The sequence below is a fragment of the Haliotis rubra genome, unplaced genomic scaffold (genome assembly GCF_003918875.1).
Source record: "Haliotis rubra isolate DU_JTF1 unplaced genomic scaffold, ASM391887v1 Scf412, whole genome shotgun sequence".
Classification (NCBI taxonomy): Eukaryota; Metazoa; Mollusca; class Gastropoda; order Lepetellida; family Haliotidae; genus Haliotis; species Haliotis rubra.
In genome coordinates, this window is record NW_025767094.1 from 834,293 (window position 1) to 852,180 (window position 17,888).

The window sequence follows — 17,888 nt, forward strand, 5'->3', positions numbered from 1 at the left end:
TTGAGTATATAACAGTGCTGGCTGTAAGCCTGCCTAGCATAGATGCAGGGATAAGGAAAGGCAGGGACCATTTTGCACATTAGAATAAAAAATGGCCCATTTAAATTTTGAAGTTGACTATTGATACAAGGACAGTGGCCCATTCTAAATTTAAAAAAATGGCTAATAATCCTGAAAATGGCCCATTGTCAAAGTTCTCTATCCCAATCCCTGTAGATGTATTCCATTTTCCGTACTTCGTTTCAGTAAATAATACACAAACCCAAGCCAAAAAAACTAGTATTTAAGAAATTAATAAAAAAAATTATTCTAGTGGTTGTGAATTACGAATTGAATTCATGAAGGAATACAGTAAAGTCAGTGTATACACGAGTGAATCATAACAGCCCTAATTCCCACTATACATTGTTTTTCCCTCAGTCAGAATATTGTCTGACGTAAGTGCCAGACACAAAAAGGCCATCATGCAGAAACATGATCGACTGTAAACAAACCTTGACCAGGCTTTGTACTCAAACCACTGTGAAACACTTTGTCTAACTACATAACATTATATATTTTTTTGTTTCTGTATGAAGAGCATATTTCCAGTTTATGTACCTGACTGAAATGTCCATGGAAATGATCAGGTACACTGCATCACATACACATAAGGCTCAGATCATCTCGTCACTTTGTAATTAAATTGGTTACAAGATTACAGAAGTAAACGCAACACAGCTCATTAAGTGTCATGTTTTTTAATGCAATTGTTTTAACCATGCTGGGGTTTGAAGTAGCATGACCGAATAGCTATTTGGATAACTTCTATCAAAATTAATTTTCTCTTTTTTTCCAAAAAAGGAAAATGACAATAGATCTATAATTGGCTTTACAAAAATATCCTTGTTCACATGATTAAAGACATGCCCTTTATGATTTGAACGGGAACATAGGACCAGTGATAGGCATGATATAGTGTCCAGTTATATATGGGCGTGGCCTGGTATGTGTGGAGGCCTGTGATAGATATATCATTATGGGTGATTGAGTGAGTATGTTTTTACGCTGCTTTTAGCAATATTCCAGCAATATCACGGCGGGGGATACCAGAAATGAGCTTCACACATTGTACCCATGTGGGGAATCAAACCCGGGTCTTCAGCTTGACGACCGAATGCTTTAACCACTAGGCTACCCCAGATATGTCATATAATTCAGACACAAACAGTTTCATATAAATTGAAGAGGAGTGCCAGCAGGATGGGAGATTAAAAACCGGCTAGAATGCATTATACCGGATACCTGGCAGGGTTAGGGTTAGGTTAGGGATTAGGGTTAGGGTTTGGGCTATTTTCATCTCAGTTTTATATTTTTTCACCTTTCCGCGCTCACATCACGTAACCTAATTAAAAATGGCAGGCAGGTATCCGGTATAATGCATGTGTACCTAAAAACCTTTTGAAAATCTGGAAAAAGCATGTGATCAGCTCGCAAAGATTCCTTTGACAACCACTTATTTTCTCTGATATGTCTTGATGTCAGTTACCACTTTAGTTTTTCACACTCACTTTTTAAACATTTTACCTACAGCCACTCTAAACAGATTCTACAATTGTGTTTCACAGCATACATGTTCTGTATTACAGGTTACGAGTATGGACAACATGATCTGTACTCAGACACTGGTCAGACACCAGGGTGGTGTGGTATAGTTGAGTTACTTCATTTGTTCTGTGTTACAGGTATGGAGTATGGACAACATGATCTGTACTCAGACACCAGGGCAGTGTGGTATAGTTGAGTTACTCCATGTGTTCTGTGTTACAGGTATGGAGTATGGACAACATGATCTGTACTCAGACACTGGTCAGACACCAGGGCAGTGTGGCCTGTCTAGCTATCTCAAAGGGAAGGGTGTTCTCAGGGGCTGTTGACAGTCAAGTGAAGGTGAGCTACAAGAAATATCTGTCAGTGATGCAGGGTTTTCTTTCCCCCCTTAATCACATGAATCAATCATGTAAAAAGGTGTGCTTGATGCCAGTGGCTGTTCCACATTATACTGTTCTGTTCACTGAAGTCTCTGATTTGTATGTAGCTTTGAGCCAGAGCATCAATTGGTGCTACAAACTTTGAGTCGACTGGCCTAAACATATACTTCAACACCATTATAGTATGAAATTCTTCAAAGGCATTTAGAAGTTGGTGTAGTAATACAAAACAAATCTTATGGATAACAACTTATATATTTGTTTATCATGACGTTTCTGGGCTAGTTCTTGCCACTTCTTCAGGTGGATGAATAGCCTGAACCCGTCCACCTCAAGAAGGGGCGAGAACTAGCCCAGAAACCTTGTGGGAACAAATAACGAAGTTGTTATCCATAAGACTTGTCTTGTGTTACCCTTTTAGTAGTCCTTACAAATAGTCTGTTGTAAGTTAAACTTACCAGGTTTTGGCTTCAGACTCCAGACAGAAGGTGCATAGGTTTTTTGTTTTATTGCGAAGTGTTCGATGTGATAATGTTTCTAATTCAGCTAAATGGAAAAACTTCTGTTTCAAATTCTGTTAAAACTCTATGGTATTTTGTGGGTCAACTGAGCCTTATTACAGCCAGGACATGAAGGAGTAATGTTTCTGGTGAACAAGCAGACTCTGGTCCGTCAGGATTCCTGCATGGAACAGGTCCCTACAACCTACGATGGTTTTGGGCAAGGATTTAATGGATGGGGTGGTCAGTAGGCGACAGATTGCACACTCGCCATCAGCAGTCTTGCTGCTATTTTCAGTCAGCTAGTAGTAACACTCTGAGACTTGATTGATACAATAATACTAAAAGCAGCTTTTAATCCTAATTTCTCTCCTGTATATGTCTAAATGGGGGGACTGATAGTTCACTGATCCATGTCACCAGTAATATATCGTGGGCACAGATGCCCTTTTCTGTGTAAACGCAAACTAGGATATTACTATGACAGCAATGAATGATGGCCTCATCAGAATCTGATCTGTTAATGACTTCACAATATTATTGTAATAATAAAATGAACTTTAATAGTAGGTGCACTAACAAGTAACTTGATGTCCTGAAGGGTATCAGCTGTTAAGTGTTCTATTGTTGCATATATGCTGAACACAAAAGGTTAGGGGTCATTACTATTTTGGGGGCCATTTGTATGCTGTTAAGGCCACATAATAAGGATTACCACCCAGCTCATGCTACATTGTGTCCAGCAGGGTATCAGTTACTACTACTTATAGCTAAAACACATGGAATTATCATGAAACAGCCCTCCTATTATCAGAAATTTGCGGGCCGCTGCAAATGATATTGGACCGCTCAACCTTAACGATGGGCCACTATTAGTTCTGTTGTCAAGTGACGTCATAGTGGGTGCGTCGGTTCATTCGACATTGGCTTTGGACTGGCAGATATTCTGGGTCAAACAAGTCAAAGCAACCCGAATTCCCGCTTTAAATAGCTGTAATATTGGCTTTCTTGCTGGTGCTAACCTTAACAAATGCACTATTAACGTTGTTGTTGGACCAAAACCTAACACTGACATAGTTTGACATGTTTCAGACTATGGTCTTGTTAAAGGCCAAGGTCGAATATCGTCACTTTCTGTTGTGACGTCACTTGAATTGTTCGATGACGTAAGTTGGTTTTGAGTAATCTTACAGTCAAATTCCTTAAATGTTTCCTTTTTCTTTTCAACACAAATTCCATGTATTTTAGCAATAATAACAGTAATGCTATTTTTGAGGGCATTATCATTTGCAGAAGCCCTCAGTCTTTTTGAACTGCCCTCTTTTGTCGGGCAGTGAATGGAAGACCCCGGGCTTCTGCAAATGATAATGCCCTCAAAAATAGCATTACCCTTATATTACTACTAGCTAATGTTACACTGTGTGGAGCAGGGTATCGGTAGATTTACTTCCAGCTAATGCTGCATTGTGTTGAGCTGGGTATTGAAGTAGGATTGGACCTCAGCAAACTTGACTAACACAACAGATCGCACGTATATGCTCAGTGACTTGTTTAATACTATCAATCACAGGTTTGTCTGGTCAAGATTTAGCCATTTGGTCCTATGGATGTCATCATGTATTGCTGACCAAGGCATTACAAACATCTGCAAAAATAGGATAATTGTAATATGAGCATTGAGTGTAGCTTCTCTGGCTCTGTTGCTGTTGGCCATCAGTGAACTTGTATGAATGTATTGATATTTTGTCTAACAACAATACAGAGTTTAGTAGATGGATTACAGTGAAAACAGTGGTAAGTTGGAGAGGGTGGATACTGCGAGAGTAGTTGTTTTCCATCATTGAAGCCACAACATACATGTCTTGTCACATCCTTCGCCAATGGCTGCTCAAGCCTTGTCAGGGAGACTGACAGATTGATGACACACAATCAGCTCATCCTGTTCAGCCTGTTGACAGATATGATAGTAATGCCATTGATGTTTCCATCTGCAGATTAAGGGTTTGACAGGGTCCAAATGGTTACATGGTTACACTAGACCGGGCCATGCTGGTTACACTGACCCAGGCTCCAAATGGTTACATTTGTCAAGGCCATGCTGGTTACACTGACCCAGGCTCCAAATGGTTACATTTGTCAAGGCCATGCTGGTTACACTGACCCAGGCTCCAAATGGTTACATGGTTACACTAGACCAGGCCATTCTGGTTACACTGATCCAGGCTCCAAATGGTTACATTTGTCAAAGCCATGCTGGTTACACTGACCCAGGCTCCAAATGGTTACATTTGTCAAGGCCATTCTGGTTACACTGACCCAGGCTCCAAATGGTTACATGGTTACACTTGACCAGGTCATGCTTGTAACACTGACCCAGGCTCCAAATGGTTACATGGTTACACTTGACCAGGTCATGCTTGTAACACTGACCCAGGCTCCAAATGGTTACACTTGACCTGGCCATGCTGGTAACACTCACTCTGGATCCAAATGGTTACATGGTTACACTGGACCAGGTCATGCTGGTTACACTGACCCAGGCTCCAAATGGTTACACATGACCTGGCCATGCTGGTTACACTGGTCAAGTGTCCAAATGGTTACATGGTTACACTGGACCATGTCATGCTGGTTACACTGACCCAGGCTCCAAATGGTTACATGGTTACACCGGACCAGGCCATGCTGGTTACACTGACCCAGGCTCCAAATGGTTACATGGTTACACTGGACAAGGCCATGCTGGTTACACTGACCCTGGCTTCAAATGGTTACATGGTTACAAAGGACCAGGCCATGCTGGTTACACTGGTCAAGTGTCCAAATGGTTACAAAGGACCAGGTCATGCTGGTTACACTGACCCTGGCTCCAAATGGTTACATGGTTACACTGGACAAGGCCATGCTGGTTACACTGACACTGGCTTCAGATGGTTACTTGGTTACAAAGGACCAGGCCATGCTGGTTACACTGGTCAAGTGTCCAAATGGTTACAAAGGACCAGGTCATGCTGGTTACACTGACCCTGGCTCCAAATGGTTACATGGTTACACTTGACAAGGCCATGCTGGTTACACTGACCCTGGGTCCAAATTGTTACATGGTTCCACTTGACAAGGCCATGCTGGTTACACTGACCCAGGCTCCAAATTGTTACATGGTTCCACTGGACCAGGACACGTTGGTTACACTGTTACACTGACTGCCTCCGTGTCGTGGTTAGAGCATCCGCCCGGAGAGCAGAAGGTTGCAGGTTCGATCCCCGACCGCGTCATACCAAAAGACGTTAAAATATGGTACTTGTTGGTCCCTGCATGGCGCCCGGCATTAATGGGTACAACAAGGACTGGTCGGCCCGGAGTCAGTATAATGTGTCTGAGTGGGGTATTCATGCTTCACTGCGGCATGGTATCTCAGTGGGCTAGCTCTATAAAACCAGCTTCAGTCTGGGCTAGTACAAGCAGCCGCACATACACATACACACGCATGCATGTCGTCATATGAGCGAAATATTCTCAAGCACGACGTTAAACCCAATTTCACCTCGCCTCACCTCACCTGTTACACTGGTCAAAGTTACAAATGGTTACATGGTTATACTGGCCCAGGCCACACTGATTACATTGGTATTGGGTCCAAATGGCTACATGGTTACACCTGACCAGACCACTTTGGTTACACTGGTCAAGGGTCCAAATGGTTACATAGTTATACTGGCACAGACCATGCTGGTTACACTTGTTGCACTGGGTGCCGTTCCACTAACCGATCTTATCTAAGATCAATCTTAGCAAGTTACGCCAATTTTACAATCGTCTTAGCTAAAAGTTACACCCGTTCCACTACCCGATCTTAGGCCGATCGTAGCCGGTCCCGATCTTACGATCCGATCCAAGCTTAGATCGAGACTCTTTCGTGCGAGAGATAGAGGAATGCGAGGCATGAGTTATCTCCCTTTGCATAGTCTAGCAAATGATGGAAGTAGTTTACGAACCAACTGAGTGAGTGAGTGAGTTTAGATTTACGCCGCACTCAGCAATAGTCCAGCTATATGGCGGCAGTCTGTAAATAATCTAGCTAAGATGCAAAGCGTTCACTAACATGAGCGTTCATGTTAGTGAACGCTATGTATCTTAGCTATAAATAATCGAGTCTGGACCAGACAATCCAGTGATCAACAGCATGAGCATCGATCTGCGCAGTTGGGAACCGATGACATGTGTCAACCAAGTCAGCGAGCCTGACCACCCGATCCCGTTAGTGGCCTCTTACGACAAGCATGGGTTATTGAAGTTCAATATTCTAACCCGGACCTTCATCGGTATTTTTCCAACCAAGTGTTAACGTGGAGAGAAAAAACTAGAGCAAAATATTAGGGTAGTGAGCACCTTGGTTTCAGGTGCAAGTGCGTGTGAACACGCTGGGTATCAGGCATAATATAATAATAATATATGCATATTTATAGTGCGCCTATTCCACATCCTGGGGCATGCTCAAAGCGCTATGTACAGATAATTTACACGAGAGTATTTACAGCCGAGATTATAAGTAATATACTGAGAACAGGTTTTAAGTCTGGACTTTAAAAATGTCAATTGTGTCAGAGCTTTTAATATGTGCCTGAACCTTGTCAATCAGAATAAACAAGGCGTGAGGAGGCATTCTCTATAACGTATGTAGAATCTGTCAGTGCATGGTCTTGAATAACAGCGGCCTGCCTTTAGAATCCCCCACCAAATAAGCGCACTTGAAATCAAACATATTTGTATCTTTTTGTTTCAGAACATTGTTCACTTCACTGCTGTCCCTATTCCTAACCATGACGTTGCAATATTGTTGTACAAATGTGTTACACCAACTCCCTGGGTTGTGTTCCCATGATGACAGTGGTCACACTGGCCTGACATTTGTAAGGCTTCAGTGCAGTGTTTGTTTACATCACAGAAATATTCAAATTCATTTCATGGGGGATTTTAGGGGACGCTGACACGGTGAAATGCTCGCTCTTATTTTTCACATAGAATAGGAAAGCCACCATTTTGGTTTCTCTACGATTGATTTTAGCTATCCTGAGTTGGTCATGAGCAACTTAGACTTTGAATCTTAACTTTACGATTGACATGGGTAAGATTGGTTAGTGGAACAGTATGCCGATCGTAACGTCACGCTAAGATTGGGATTTTATGGGTTGACGATTGGCGTAGGGCTAAGATCGGTTAGTGGAACGGCACCCTGGTCCAGGGCATCACTGGTTACACGGTTACACTCTCCCTGATAAGATGCGTGCAAGTCAATTATTAAAATATACACATGGAAAAAAGGTATTGCAACACCTATGATTTGTAATCCCCTTAAATGCATTTATGTTATAATTATATATAATGATTATGTTTGTTTGCATGGGGAGCAGTCAGGGATGTTATTGTATGTGGCGGAGGTTACACAAGATATTGACATTGTGCTCAGTTATTGGTACTTATGTATATCTTGAGGATTGTATGCCAGAATCTTGAAACATACTTCAATTGTTAACATCATACAACCATAGTTATCAACAGAACAAAATGTGCCAACTTTGTCATATGAGCTTCTCTGAATAAACTGCAGTTTTCATTCTTTTATGCATTAAATTTTGCCATTTAATTATTCCTTGAGGGTCACTATATCCAGATAGTAAATTAAATTAAGGTTAGGATAAGCTCCGTTGCTTTGGTAAATGGTAACATAATGATACTGTGAAAAATATGGGATGTTGCAATACTTTTTACCATGTGTATATGTGTCTGTTTCCCAGAAATATGAAGAGACAGCCTCTATATCTTAAGAGAATTCATCCAGGGAAAAATCAGTATATTTCTGCCTGTACATTTCAGACATGCACTAAACGGGTGCCGTCTTTAAATGTTGTATTTACATTAATATTTTTTCTGGTATTTCCATAGCAACAAGTTTGACTTCAGTTATGTGAGGGATAGGTTTATTTCAGTAGAGTGAATCAATAACTGCAATATGTTTTTATGAGACTATGTTTACCATCAGACAAGTGCTGAACTACATTTTACTTCTAGGAGTGGGTGGGTGGAGGTGGTGGTGGTGGTGGTGGTTCAGGAACGGTTAGTTTGAGCATTTCTATGACAGCAGTAGAGGAATGAGGATTTCATTTTGCCGAGCATGGCTCATCATACACCTTCTTTCATGGGACTGATGTCATACATCATGCTATCTGACAGAGGTTTCTTCATTTGAGAAGGGCGGTGGGGTAGCCTAGTGGTTAAAGCGTTGGCTCGTCACGCCGAAGGCCCGGGTTCGATTCCCCACATGGGCACAATGTGTTAAGCCCATTTCTGGTGTCCCCCGCCGTGATATTGCTGGAATATTGCTAAAAGCGGCGTAAAACTAAACTCAGTCAGTCAGTCAGTCATTTGAGAAAATCTTTTATTGTTCTCAACATGGTCATATAACTTTGAGGCAATGGGGTAGCCTCTTGGTTAAAGCGTTCGCTCGTAATGCCGAAGACCCGGGTTCAATTCCCCACATGGGTACACTATGTGAAGCCCATTTCTGGTGTCCCCGCCATGATGTTGCTGGAATATTGCTAAAAGCGGCGTAAAGCTCATTACTACTTTCGATATGCCAGTGTCCACATATAGGAACACTATACCATATGTCTGCAGTTGTACAAAAACATGTTGAATGTCATGTGTCTTTGCAGCAATTTCTCTCCTGTTACAGAGTCTATATATTGCATTTCATGATCGTGGTTGTTTCTCAGTTGATTGTAGCTTTGTTTCATTGCTTTAAGAAGTCTTTCGAGTCAGCTAAGACAGCACATATGACAACTGTTTCATGATGTCACCCTTTCTTTAAAATTTTATTGGGCTAGATAACTATGAGCCATTACATCAATATGTATGCAGCTAATCCTCTAAACAAAGTCTGTTGTTTTTCACACTTCATGCCCAGATATGGGCATCTGTTTTGATAACTCTAAAAACTATTTGTATCAATGAATCCAATGATAACTGATTAATCAATGAGTGTTCATCGGCTATTCCTTTGATCAAATATTTTTGTTTAACCCATCTGATCATTCCTCTTTTGCTGAGCTGCCATGATACATAACATGTAATACATTCAGACTTGGATCTATCAGTCAATCATGGATTGAACAATTACATCAGAATACCAATGTGAACTGGTGCTATTCTGAGTGGTTTTACCACTAATTATATCTGTAATAAATTCTTTAACTGAGCATTGCGTGAATGATGATAAATATACAGATGTAGGTTTATGCCACGAAAAGGTTTTCACTGTCGTTTTCTCGGAGATTGTTTTGACCCGTGAAGATCCGGGGTAGAATAGGTCTTCAGCAACCCATGTGCTTGCCATAAAAGGCGACTATGCTTGTCGTAAGAGGCAACTAACGGGATCGGGTGGTCAGGCTCGCTGACTTGGTTGACACATGTCATCGGTTCCCGGTTGCGCAGATCGATGCTCATGCTGTTTGATCACTGGATTGTCTGGTCCAGACTCGATTATTTACAGACCGCCGCCATATAGCTGGGATATTGCTGAGTGCGGCGTAAAACTAAACTCACTCACTCGGAGATTGTTTTGGGTTTTTATTCTTTTAATGTGGAACTATTACCATCAGTTTTTTTTCTGAATAACAGTAACTGACAGCCATTTTATTTACATGCGCCCATTGTATTATCACAATCCTCACAGATCACAGGTAACTAATCAGTAGAACTAACCCGATACTGCCTCAAAGTTACCTTCAGATGGTAACCCATCAGGCCAGTCTGTTGACTCTAGGACCACATGGTATTACCAATATGCCGCAGTATACTTTTCAAACAATGAATATTGCACTATTTTTTCTGAGGAATCGTAAATTGGGTAGAAATATCTAACATGTTTTGTCATTATCTCTATGGTTTAACGGGGCGATGGGGTAGCCTAGTTTTTAAAGCGTTCGCTCGTCACGCCAAAGACCTGGGTTCGATTCCTCACATGGGTAAAATGTGTGAAGCCTATTTTTGGTGTCCACCGCCATGATATTGCTGGAGTATTGCTAAGAGCGTAAAACTATATTCACTCACTCACTCACTCACTCAATCACTCACTCTATGGTTTAAGTTAAAATCTAAGACTCTCATTCATCTCTGATGTTTCCCTTCATAATTAATTTACAAAACAGTTTACATGTTTTGAATTGAGTAAGTTACAAAGAATCCGTAACTATGCAACTTATTTTTTAGATTGATGTTATCAGAACATCATTTCTGTGTAGTTCCAAGAGGATCTGCAAAGAGTGTCACACACTATCAAACACTAGACTTCCAATATATCGCAATACTTATATCTATTACACAATGCGGATACCTGTATCACAATGCAATGTATTTGCCATTAGCCAGCAGATGGACTCACAGCAGCTAATGGAGGCTCAGAAGTGGGTAGAAGCCAGAGATTAGTATCCATTTAAAACATTTTTTTATTTTTAAAATAACTGACAAAGAATTGTTTGACATCTGTTTTTATTGATTTTACACTCACATTTAGAAGGTCAGGGAATGTTAATGGCTTTGTCCCTGTTTCCTTTGTAAGATTTTGACATGAAGATCACGTTTCTAACCTTTAAGCCAACGTTGCCGTGCAATCGTACTCTAAACCACTTTCATATCCTGTTGGTGCCAACATAACTTTTGTGTTTGACCTTCTGAATCTTGTAATGTTAATATAAGTCTTGGTTTCGTGTTCAGTCTCACTTACAAATAAATAGTAGAGAGGGGTTTTACCAAAGGAATGGAGATCCATTGAGGTCTCCCAAAGGGACTATCAAAGATCGTGTGGAAAGACTGCAATTTTCAATCTTTATACTGAAATCCAAACTCTGCTCTGACACTTGCTGATTGTTCGTGAAGCACCAATCACTGTGGAACATTCTCTTGCTTCATTGCCATCTGAAGAAATTCTGTTTTCATCATGGTTATATTCCTGTGAATTGTTTAAAGCATGAAAGCCACATAATGTATTTTCAAAAACTAGAATATCTCTCAGATAATTGAATAAGTACCACAATGTTACATTCTACAGCTCACACTAAACCTGCGTGAAGCTTGGACATTTTATTCTCACTTTAATGCATTTTGTCTATATGCAGTTCTTGAAATGGTAACAGCCTATCAAATAAGAGCAATTATGAAATCAATTTTCATCGTACCTCAGGCCTAAATTAGTGACAACACTTGTATTCATCTCCATAACTAGATGGCAAATGTGGATGGAGACATGCATTTTATTGCTGGCTTGAGAGGATGCTAGTCACTGTCTGCGTGGGAGGGTGGTTACGATGTTAAAGATGACCCGTCTTTCATCAGGCAAACTTTCTTTGGTGCACGGAAAAGATTCACTTGGCTATTCTTAGGAGAGGGTAGGAGTGAGTCCGTCTTTTGACTAATGTGAAGAGCTGTTACACAAAGTGGATGAAATCCAGACATTAACTTCAAGACTATCACATTTGGCAAGTGCCTGGTGTTATTTGGGAATGTTTCGTTCATGGGAGCAAACATGTCAGAGCAAGTCTACTTTAGAGGTGCTCGTGTGGGAGGCAGTCTAAAAGAATCAAATGGATAATATGTTTATAGAGATGCCATGGAGCTTGGGGGTTAAGATGGTCTGGTTTAATCATATGCTTATGTGTGTGAGATTCATGCACTCTAACACCACCCACTCTAGCACCACCCACTCTTACACCACCCACTCTTGCACCGCTCTAACAACACCCCCTCTAACACCACCCCCTCTTACACCACCCACTCTTGCACCACCCACTCTTGCACCAACCACTCTGTCACCACCCACTCTTGCACCACTCACTCTTGCACCAACCACTCTAGCACCACCCTCTCACGTACCACCCACTCTAGCACCACCTGCTCTAGCACCACCCACTCTAGCACCACCCACTCTTGCACCAACCACTCTAGCACCACCCTCTCACGTACCACCCACTCTAGCACTATCCACTCTAGCACCACCCACTCTAGCACCACCCACTCTAGCACCACCCTCTCACTTACCACCCACTCTAGCACCACCCACTCTAGCACTATCCACTCTAGCACCACCCACTCTAGCACCACCCTCTCACGTACCACCCACTCTAGCATCACCCACTCTAGCACCACCCACTCTAGCACCACCCTCTCACGTACCACACCCTCTAGCACCACCCACTCTAGCACCACCCACTCTAGCACCACCCACTCTAGCAGCACCACCCTCTCTAGCACCACCCACTCTAGCACCACCCACTCTAGCATCACCCTCTCCCTCACTCACACCCTCCCTCTAGCACCACCCACTCTAGCACCACCCACTCTAGCACCACCCTCTCTCTCGCACTCACACACCCTCTCTAGCACCACCCACTCTAGCATCACCCACTCTAGCACCACCCTCTCACGTACCACACCCTCTAGCACCACCCACTCTAGCATCACCCACTCTAGCACCACCCACTCTAACATCACCCACTCTAGCATCACCCGCTCTTACACCACCCATTCTTGCACCACAAACTCTAGTACCACTCATTCTTACACCACCCAGTATAGCACCACCCACTCTAGCACCACACACTACAGCACCACCCACTCTACCTTCATCTGCTCTTGCTCCACCTAGCTGTAATAATAGATTGAGGAATTGGTAGAATTGGTTCCTCACTCTATCAATCTACCTTACAGACAAAAAGTAGAATTTGACATGTGAGATATCACCAGATAAAGTCAGTTGTTGAAAAGTAATTAGGGAAGGTGTAGAAACAATGTTTCATCTTATATGGAATAAACATAAATCATTACATACAAAAAATAGAAGTCAACAATTTATCTTTGTTATGGTTCCATAACGAAGTCATCCTCACAGCTCTGTGAGACACACAGTCAATTTGTTCAGTAACAGGCCACCTGCAGTACACTGACATAGAATGATAAACCACGCTCTTGATATTTGACAACACCAAATTGACAACATTGATGAAGTCACTGTTTCTGTTGACAGGTGTGGCAGTAATCAGGACGGTAATGAAGTGTACAAGTCATCACAAGTGTTATTTGTTCAGCGAGATAGACATGGAGGAACACCCAGAGCTTTTGATGAGGAGCTAAGGAAGAAACATGTAAACAGGTTACAGGGTACCGGAGGCAAGGAGGAAGTAGCATCATTGCTTCCAATTATGTGTGAATGAGCGTGTGTTTTCAGAGCTTGTATGGCATGGAATTTATCTAATTTTGCTTGTTCCGTTATAATTAGTACAGGTTTAGGTAGGACTGCATGGTGAGATGAAGCAAATGCTGCACAAGGCCATCACAGGTTGATGTTGTTTGTCATGGGAGTTGTTCAGGCAATCCCTTGTGAATTCAGGTTGATGATAATTTGTTTCTTTTGTCTGGAAATAAATATGGTTTCATTATTTATTCTATAAATGTCAATACATTCTGGATTTAATTAATTTAATTATGCCACCGTGGATTCCAACAAGGAGCAATGTTCTTCCCTCTGAGGGAATCAGGAATGGATTAACTAGATGCTGATTGTGAACAGAACAAGACATATTATTCCATCACTCACTAATGCCTTGTAGTATATCTGCTAACATTTTCCGCAATGTTTGGAAATCTCTTCAATTGTTCGTCACTTTGTAGTATCAATTCCTGATGTGACATAAAATCGTAGCTCACCCACTCTTCTGTGTCAAGTCAACTATGTACCTGGGCCCCATTCCTCAAAGCGATCATAGCGCTACGACAGTCCTAAGTCTATGTTAAAGTATGGGAGTTACGATCAACTTAGTGCTACGATCGCTTTGAGTAATGGGGCCCTGTTCTATCATAATTGAGAGTGTACTTTGTTACATAAGGGCACAATACCCATCAGTCCAAGCCATCATAAGCCATGGTGAATGGGAGTTATGACAACCAGCGTTCTGAGACTTCATGCATGAACACAGTTCATTTCTTGCAGTATGATCTTAAACATTAATGCATCACCCACAGGGTTTCCATGGTATTATCTCAGACTGTTCCTCCTAATATCAATCACTGGTTTGTCTGGTTCTGATTGTTCACAGGTTTCCACGATATAGATGGAACAGTCTCATATACTTTGTATTATTATCCACGCAGTCAGTGTATAGGTACTTGCAAACTGATCTCATACGTCACACGAGTGTCGTATCGCATTGACCTGTGTCATAACGACTTGACCTGAGATTCTGACAATTTGATTGGATAACCGATGACCTCTCAATTAGGTCACGTTGTGACGGAACTACTTTTTCATTCATAACAAACACGTAAATTCATTCATTCTACAACTTATATGCATTGTGGGAATGTAAACATTTCGAACGTTGCCGTATCGCTGTTTAATTGTGAGTCGAACTGAGACATTATATCCGTCGAAAAACATAAACGCAATGTTTCCACCAGTGATGTTAGCCCAGTGAAGCAACTGTAAACTAAGAAATGTGGTGCTACAGAGTAGTTTAATGTAGGAGGCTGTATGAGGCGATGACAACTGACATGCATCGTGACATCGGTTACCAAGGGGGCAGACGAGAATGGCGTATTGACGTCAATACAGAGTGACGTCATGCAAATGTGTACTACAGAACAAAATTCTTCCGCAACCTCTTTATGAAACCGGTTTTGGCTTGAAACCATAACAAAAACAAAAATACACTATTTTGTCAATTTAATGCATGTAAGACGTGGGTAATAAATAAAATACCACACTCGGTCTCATAACATACAAATTATTCAAAACTCATGACCTTCCTTTCGCTCGGTCAGATACCATAGGAAGGATTCTCGTTTCGTATAATTCATATGTAATGAGACCTCGTGTAGTATTCTCTATTTACTTAATGAAACCAAAGAGATATCTCCCACCTATCATTAAGTGGTAATCAAGACATGTTTTTTTTGTAGTGGCCTTACTTCAAAATGCTTCATGGTTGCATGTTGTGAGAGGCGTGGGGTTGTTGGAGGGGATAGCAGAATCAATGGTTGGGTTTACATGGTAGACATGCCTTGGCTTTAAAGTCACAAAGAAATATTGTGTTCAGTATCTTTTCAATCATTTCACTTACTGTAAATCATGAAATTAATGCGAGCATTTTATTAATGAAATACACATTGCCATTTTAGAAAGTGGTCAAATGTAACATATGTTATGTTTGGGATTACATTTTATTAATGCGAAAAATGCGTCTGTACTCTTCTCGCATTATTATAATGACACATTTCAGTCTGACCATGTCTGCTTGATAAAAGACAGAAAATGTAAATCTGTTGACACTACACATTACACCAATACAGGTCACTTCCTCATTACCATGATTACAGGTATCTCAAGCCACATGTAATTATCACTGGTTACAATCACTGGTCATTGTTTAAAGTCACTCAAGCACATCAGCCAGTCCGGACATTCTCCAACCACTTGTTTGTTGTACCTTGGTAGATGACTTGTGTCTTTCACGTCGTATTACGTTTATACATGTTTATGCTTGTCATAAGACAAGTAGTAGCAAGTAATCACGTGACCAAACATGACAGCGTAATCAAAACATCGTCAGCTCATTTCCATTCATTGCTTAACAAGCTCAATTCAGGTTATTTGGTAAATAACAAGTGTGAAAAGAAAAAGAACAACACAAAAGATTCAGGGTGTCACATTTTATCATCAACACAGATTCCTGAGCTTGCATTAAGTTCGTGACGCATTAATTTCATGATTTACAGTACATGGAATGTTTTGTCAAGGTACATTACAAGGATGTGTTACTTACAACACATTTTTGTTGTTGATTATTTATCATATTATTAGATTAGAAATGTACCCAACAAGAATGTTTACAATTGGGAGACGTGTGAGCTCTTTGAAGAATTCTACATCAAGATGAGAGACAGATTTTCAGTTGTAAACGATTTGCTCTTTGGGTGATGAATGATGAGGTTGAGTGATTATTGAAGCGGTTTCATGACACACAGTAGACGTGCATCTAGACATTCACTGTATATACCAGCACCTTGCATCTTTGACATTGTAAAAAGGCTCTTGTACATACGTATCAACTCATTCACTTATGTCACTTCTAACACAGTTCCAGAACAGACACCATGAAGGTTGCACAATTAGAAATTGTCACACTGTGAATGTCAGCCAAACAAATCTAGAAATGCAGACGCCAAATCCAGAACTTTGAATTGAATCAGATAGGATCTTGTTATGTTCAAATGAACTACATAAATCAATAATCTGTTATTACGTTTAAGAAGAAAAACATCAATGTCGATATTGTTATCTAACTGGAAGTATTTTTGGATTGTTTAAATGAGGATATTTTAATTGATAAAGACTAAAAGATTTTTTTAGTACCTGCTTAATATTCTTTTCTGTTTAATGCACAATTCGCGTGGCGTCTGCCATGAGGCAAATCTAGGTTAGTATCATGGGTTGGGGTTTTTTTTTCAAAATTATTTGGCAATATGCTAAGAGGCACCAAAAACGTAAATCATTCTAAAAATGTCAATAAGGTGGATTGGAACTTAATTTCTTCTGAAGGATTCTTCCAAATATAAATAAAAGATCAACACCAAAAACAGTTTCTGCTAAATTTAGAGTATTCAGTAAGCTTGTTCCCTATGCCATTATCAAATAACAGGGATTAGTCTGCCACCACCTTTGAGAAACTTATTTTTGTTACTAACACATGTTTTCACTGCGTTAAGTCATAAGCTCCATGTCACTATCATTTCATGTTTACATACAAACAGCTGTTCATAGGAATAGAATAATTATATTAAAATTACAGATTTGAGGATATTGAATCTCAAGCGCACATTTTGATCCTCAAGTAAATGTAATAGGTTCTACATACATCTCAAGTTTTGATAGGGATACTGAGGTACTTCATAGTATTTACATCAGAATAATAGAAATATGTCTATCGAATGTTGAGTAGTATACTACCTCTGCAGTATTGTACAGAAGCACTGTTATTATTTCAGTCAACTTGTTATGTAGTCTTGTTTCAAATTGTAGATATGAAATGGTATTTTTAACATACTTCTTGAATTATTGTATTACCATTTACAATTTATGTGATTTTTATCTATAAAATTTTACAATAATGCTGTTTTTCATTTTTCACATGTCTGCTTTTAGTATACTTCAGTATGTATGATGGTACTTCTGTACATACGATGGTACTTCTGTACGTACAATGGTACTTCTGTACATATGATCTGTACGTACGATGGTACTTCTGTACGTATGATGGTACTTCTGTATCTACGATGGTTCTTAAACAGCTTGAGCATACCTTTATGATAT

The 17,888-nt window shown here is 40.5% G+C and overlaps 1 protein-coding gene across 1 annotated transcript in view; it reads left to right on the forward strand.

Moving 5' to 3' along the window:
• LOC124288118 (E3 ubiquitin-protein ligase TRAF7-like) overlaps nucleotides 1–14,793 on the forward strand; it is a 154,621-nt gene extending 139,828 nt beyond the window's left edge. Inside the window, 2 exon segments of the mRNA XM_046724682.1 lie at nucleotides 1,810–1,929; nucleotides 13,548–14,793. Of these exon segments, the coding sequence (XP_046580638.1) occupies nucleotides 1,810–1,929; nucleotides 13,548–13,559 (132 nt within the window). The 3' untranslated portion in view covers nucleotides 13,560–14,793.
• The last annotated feature ends 3,095 nt before the right edge of the window (nucleotides 14,794–17,888 follow it).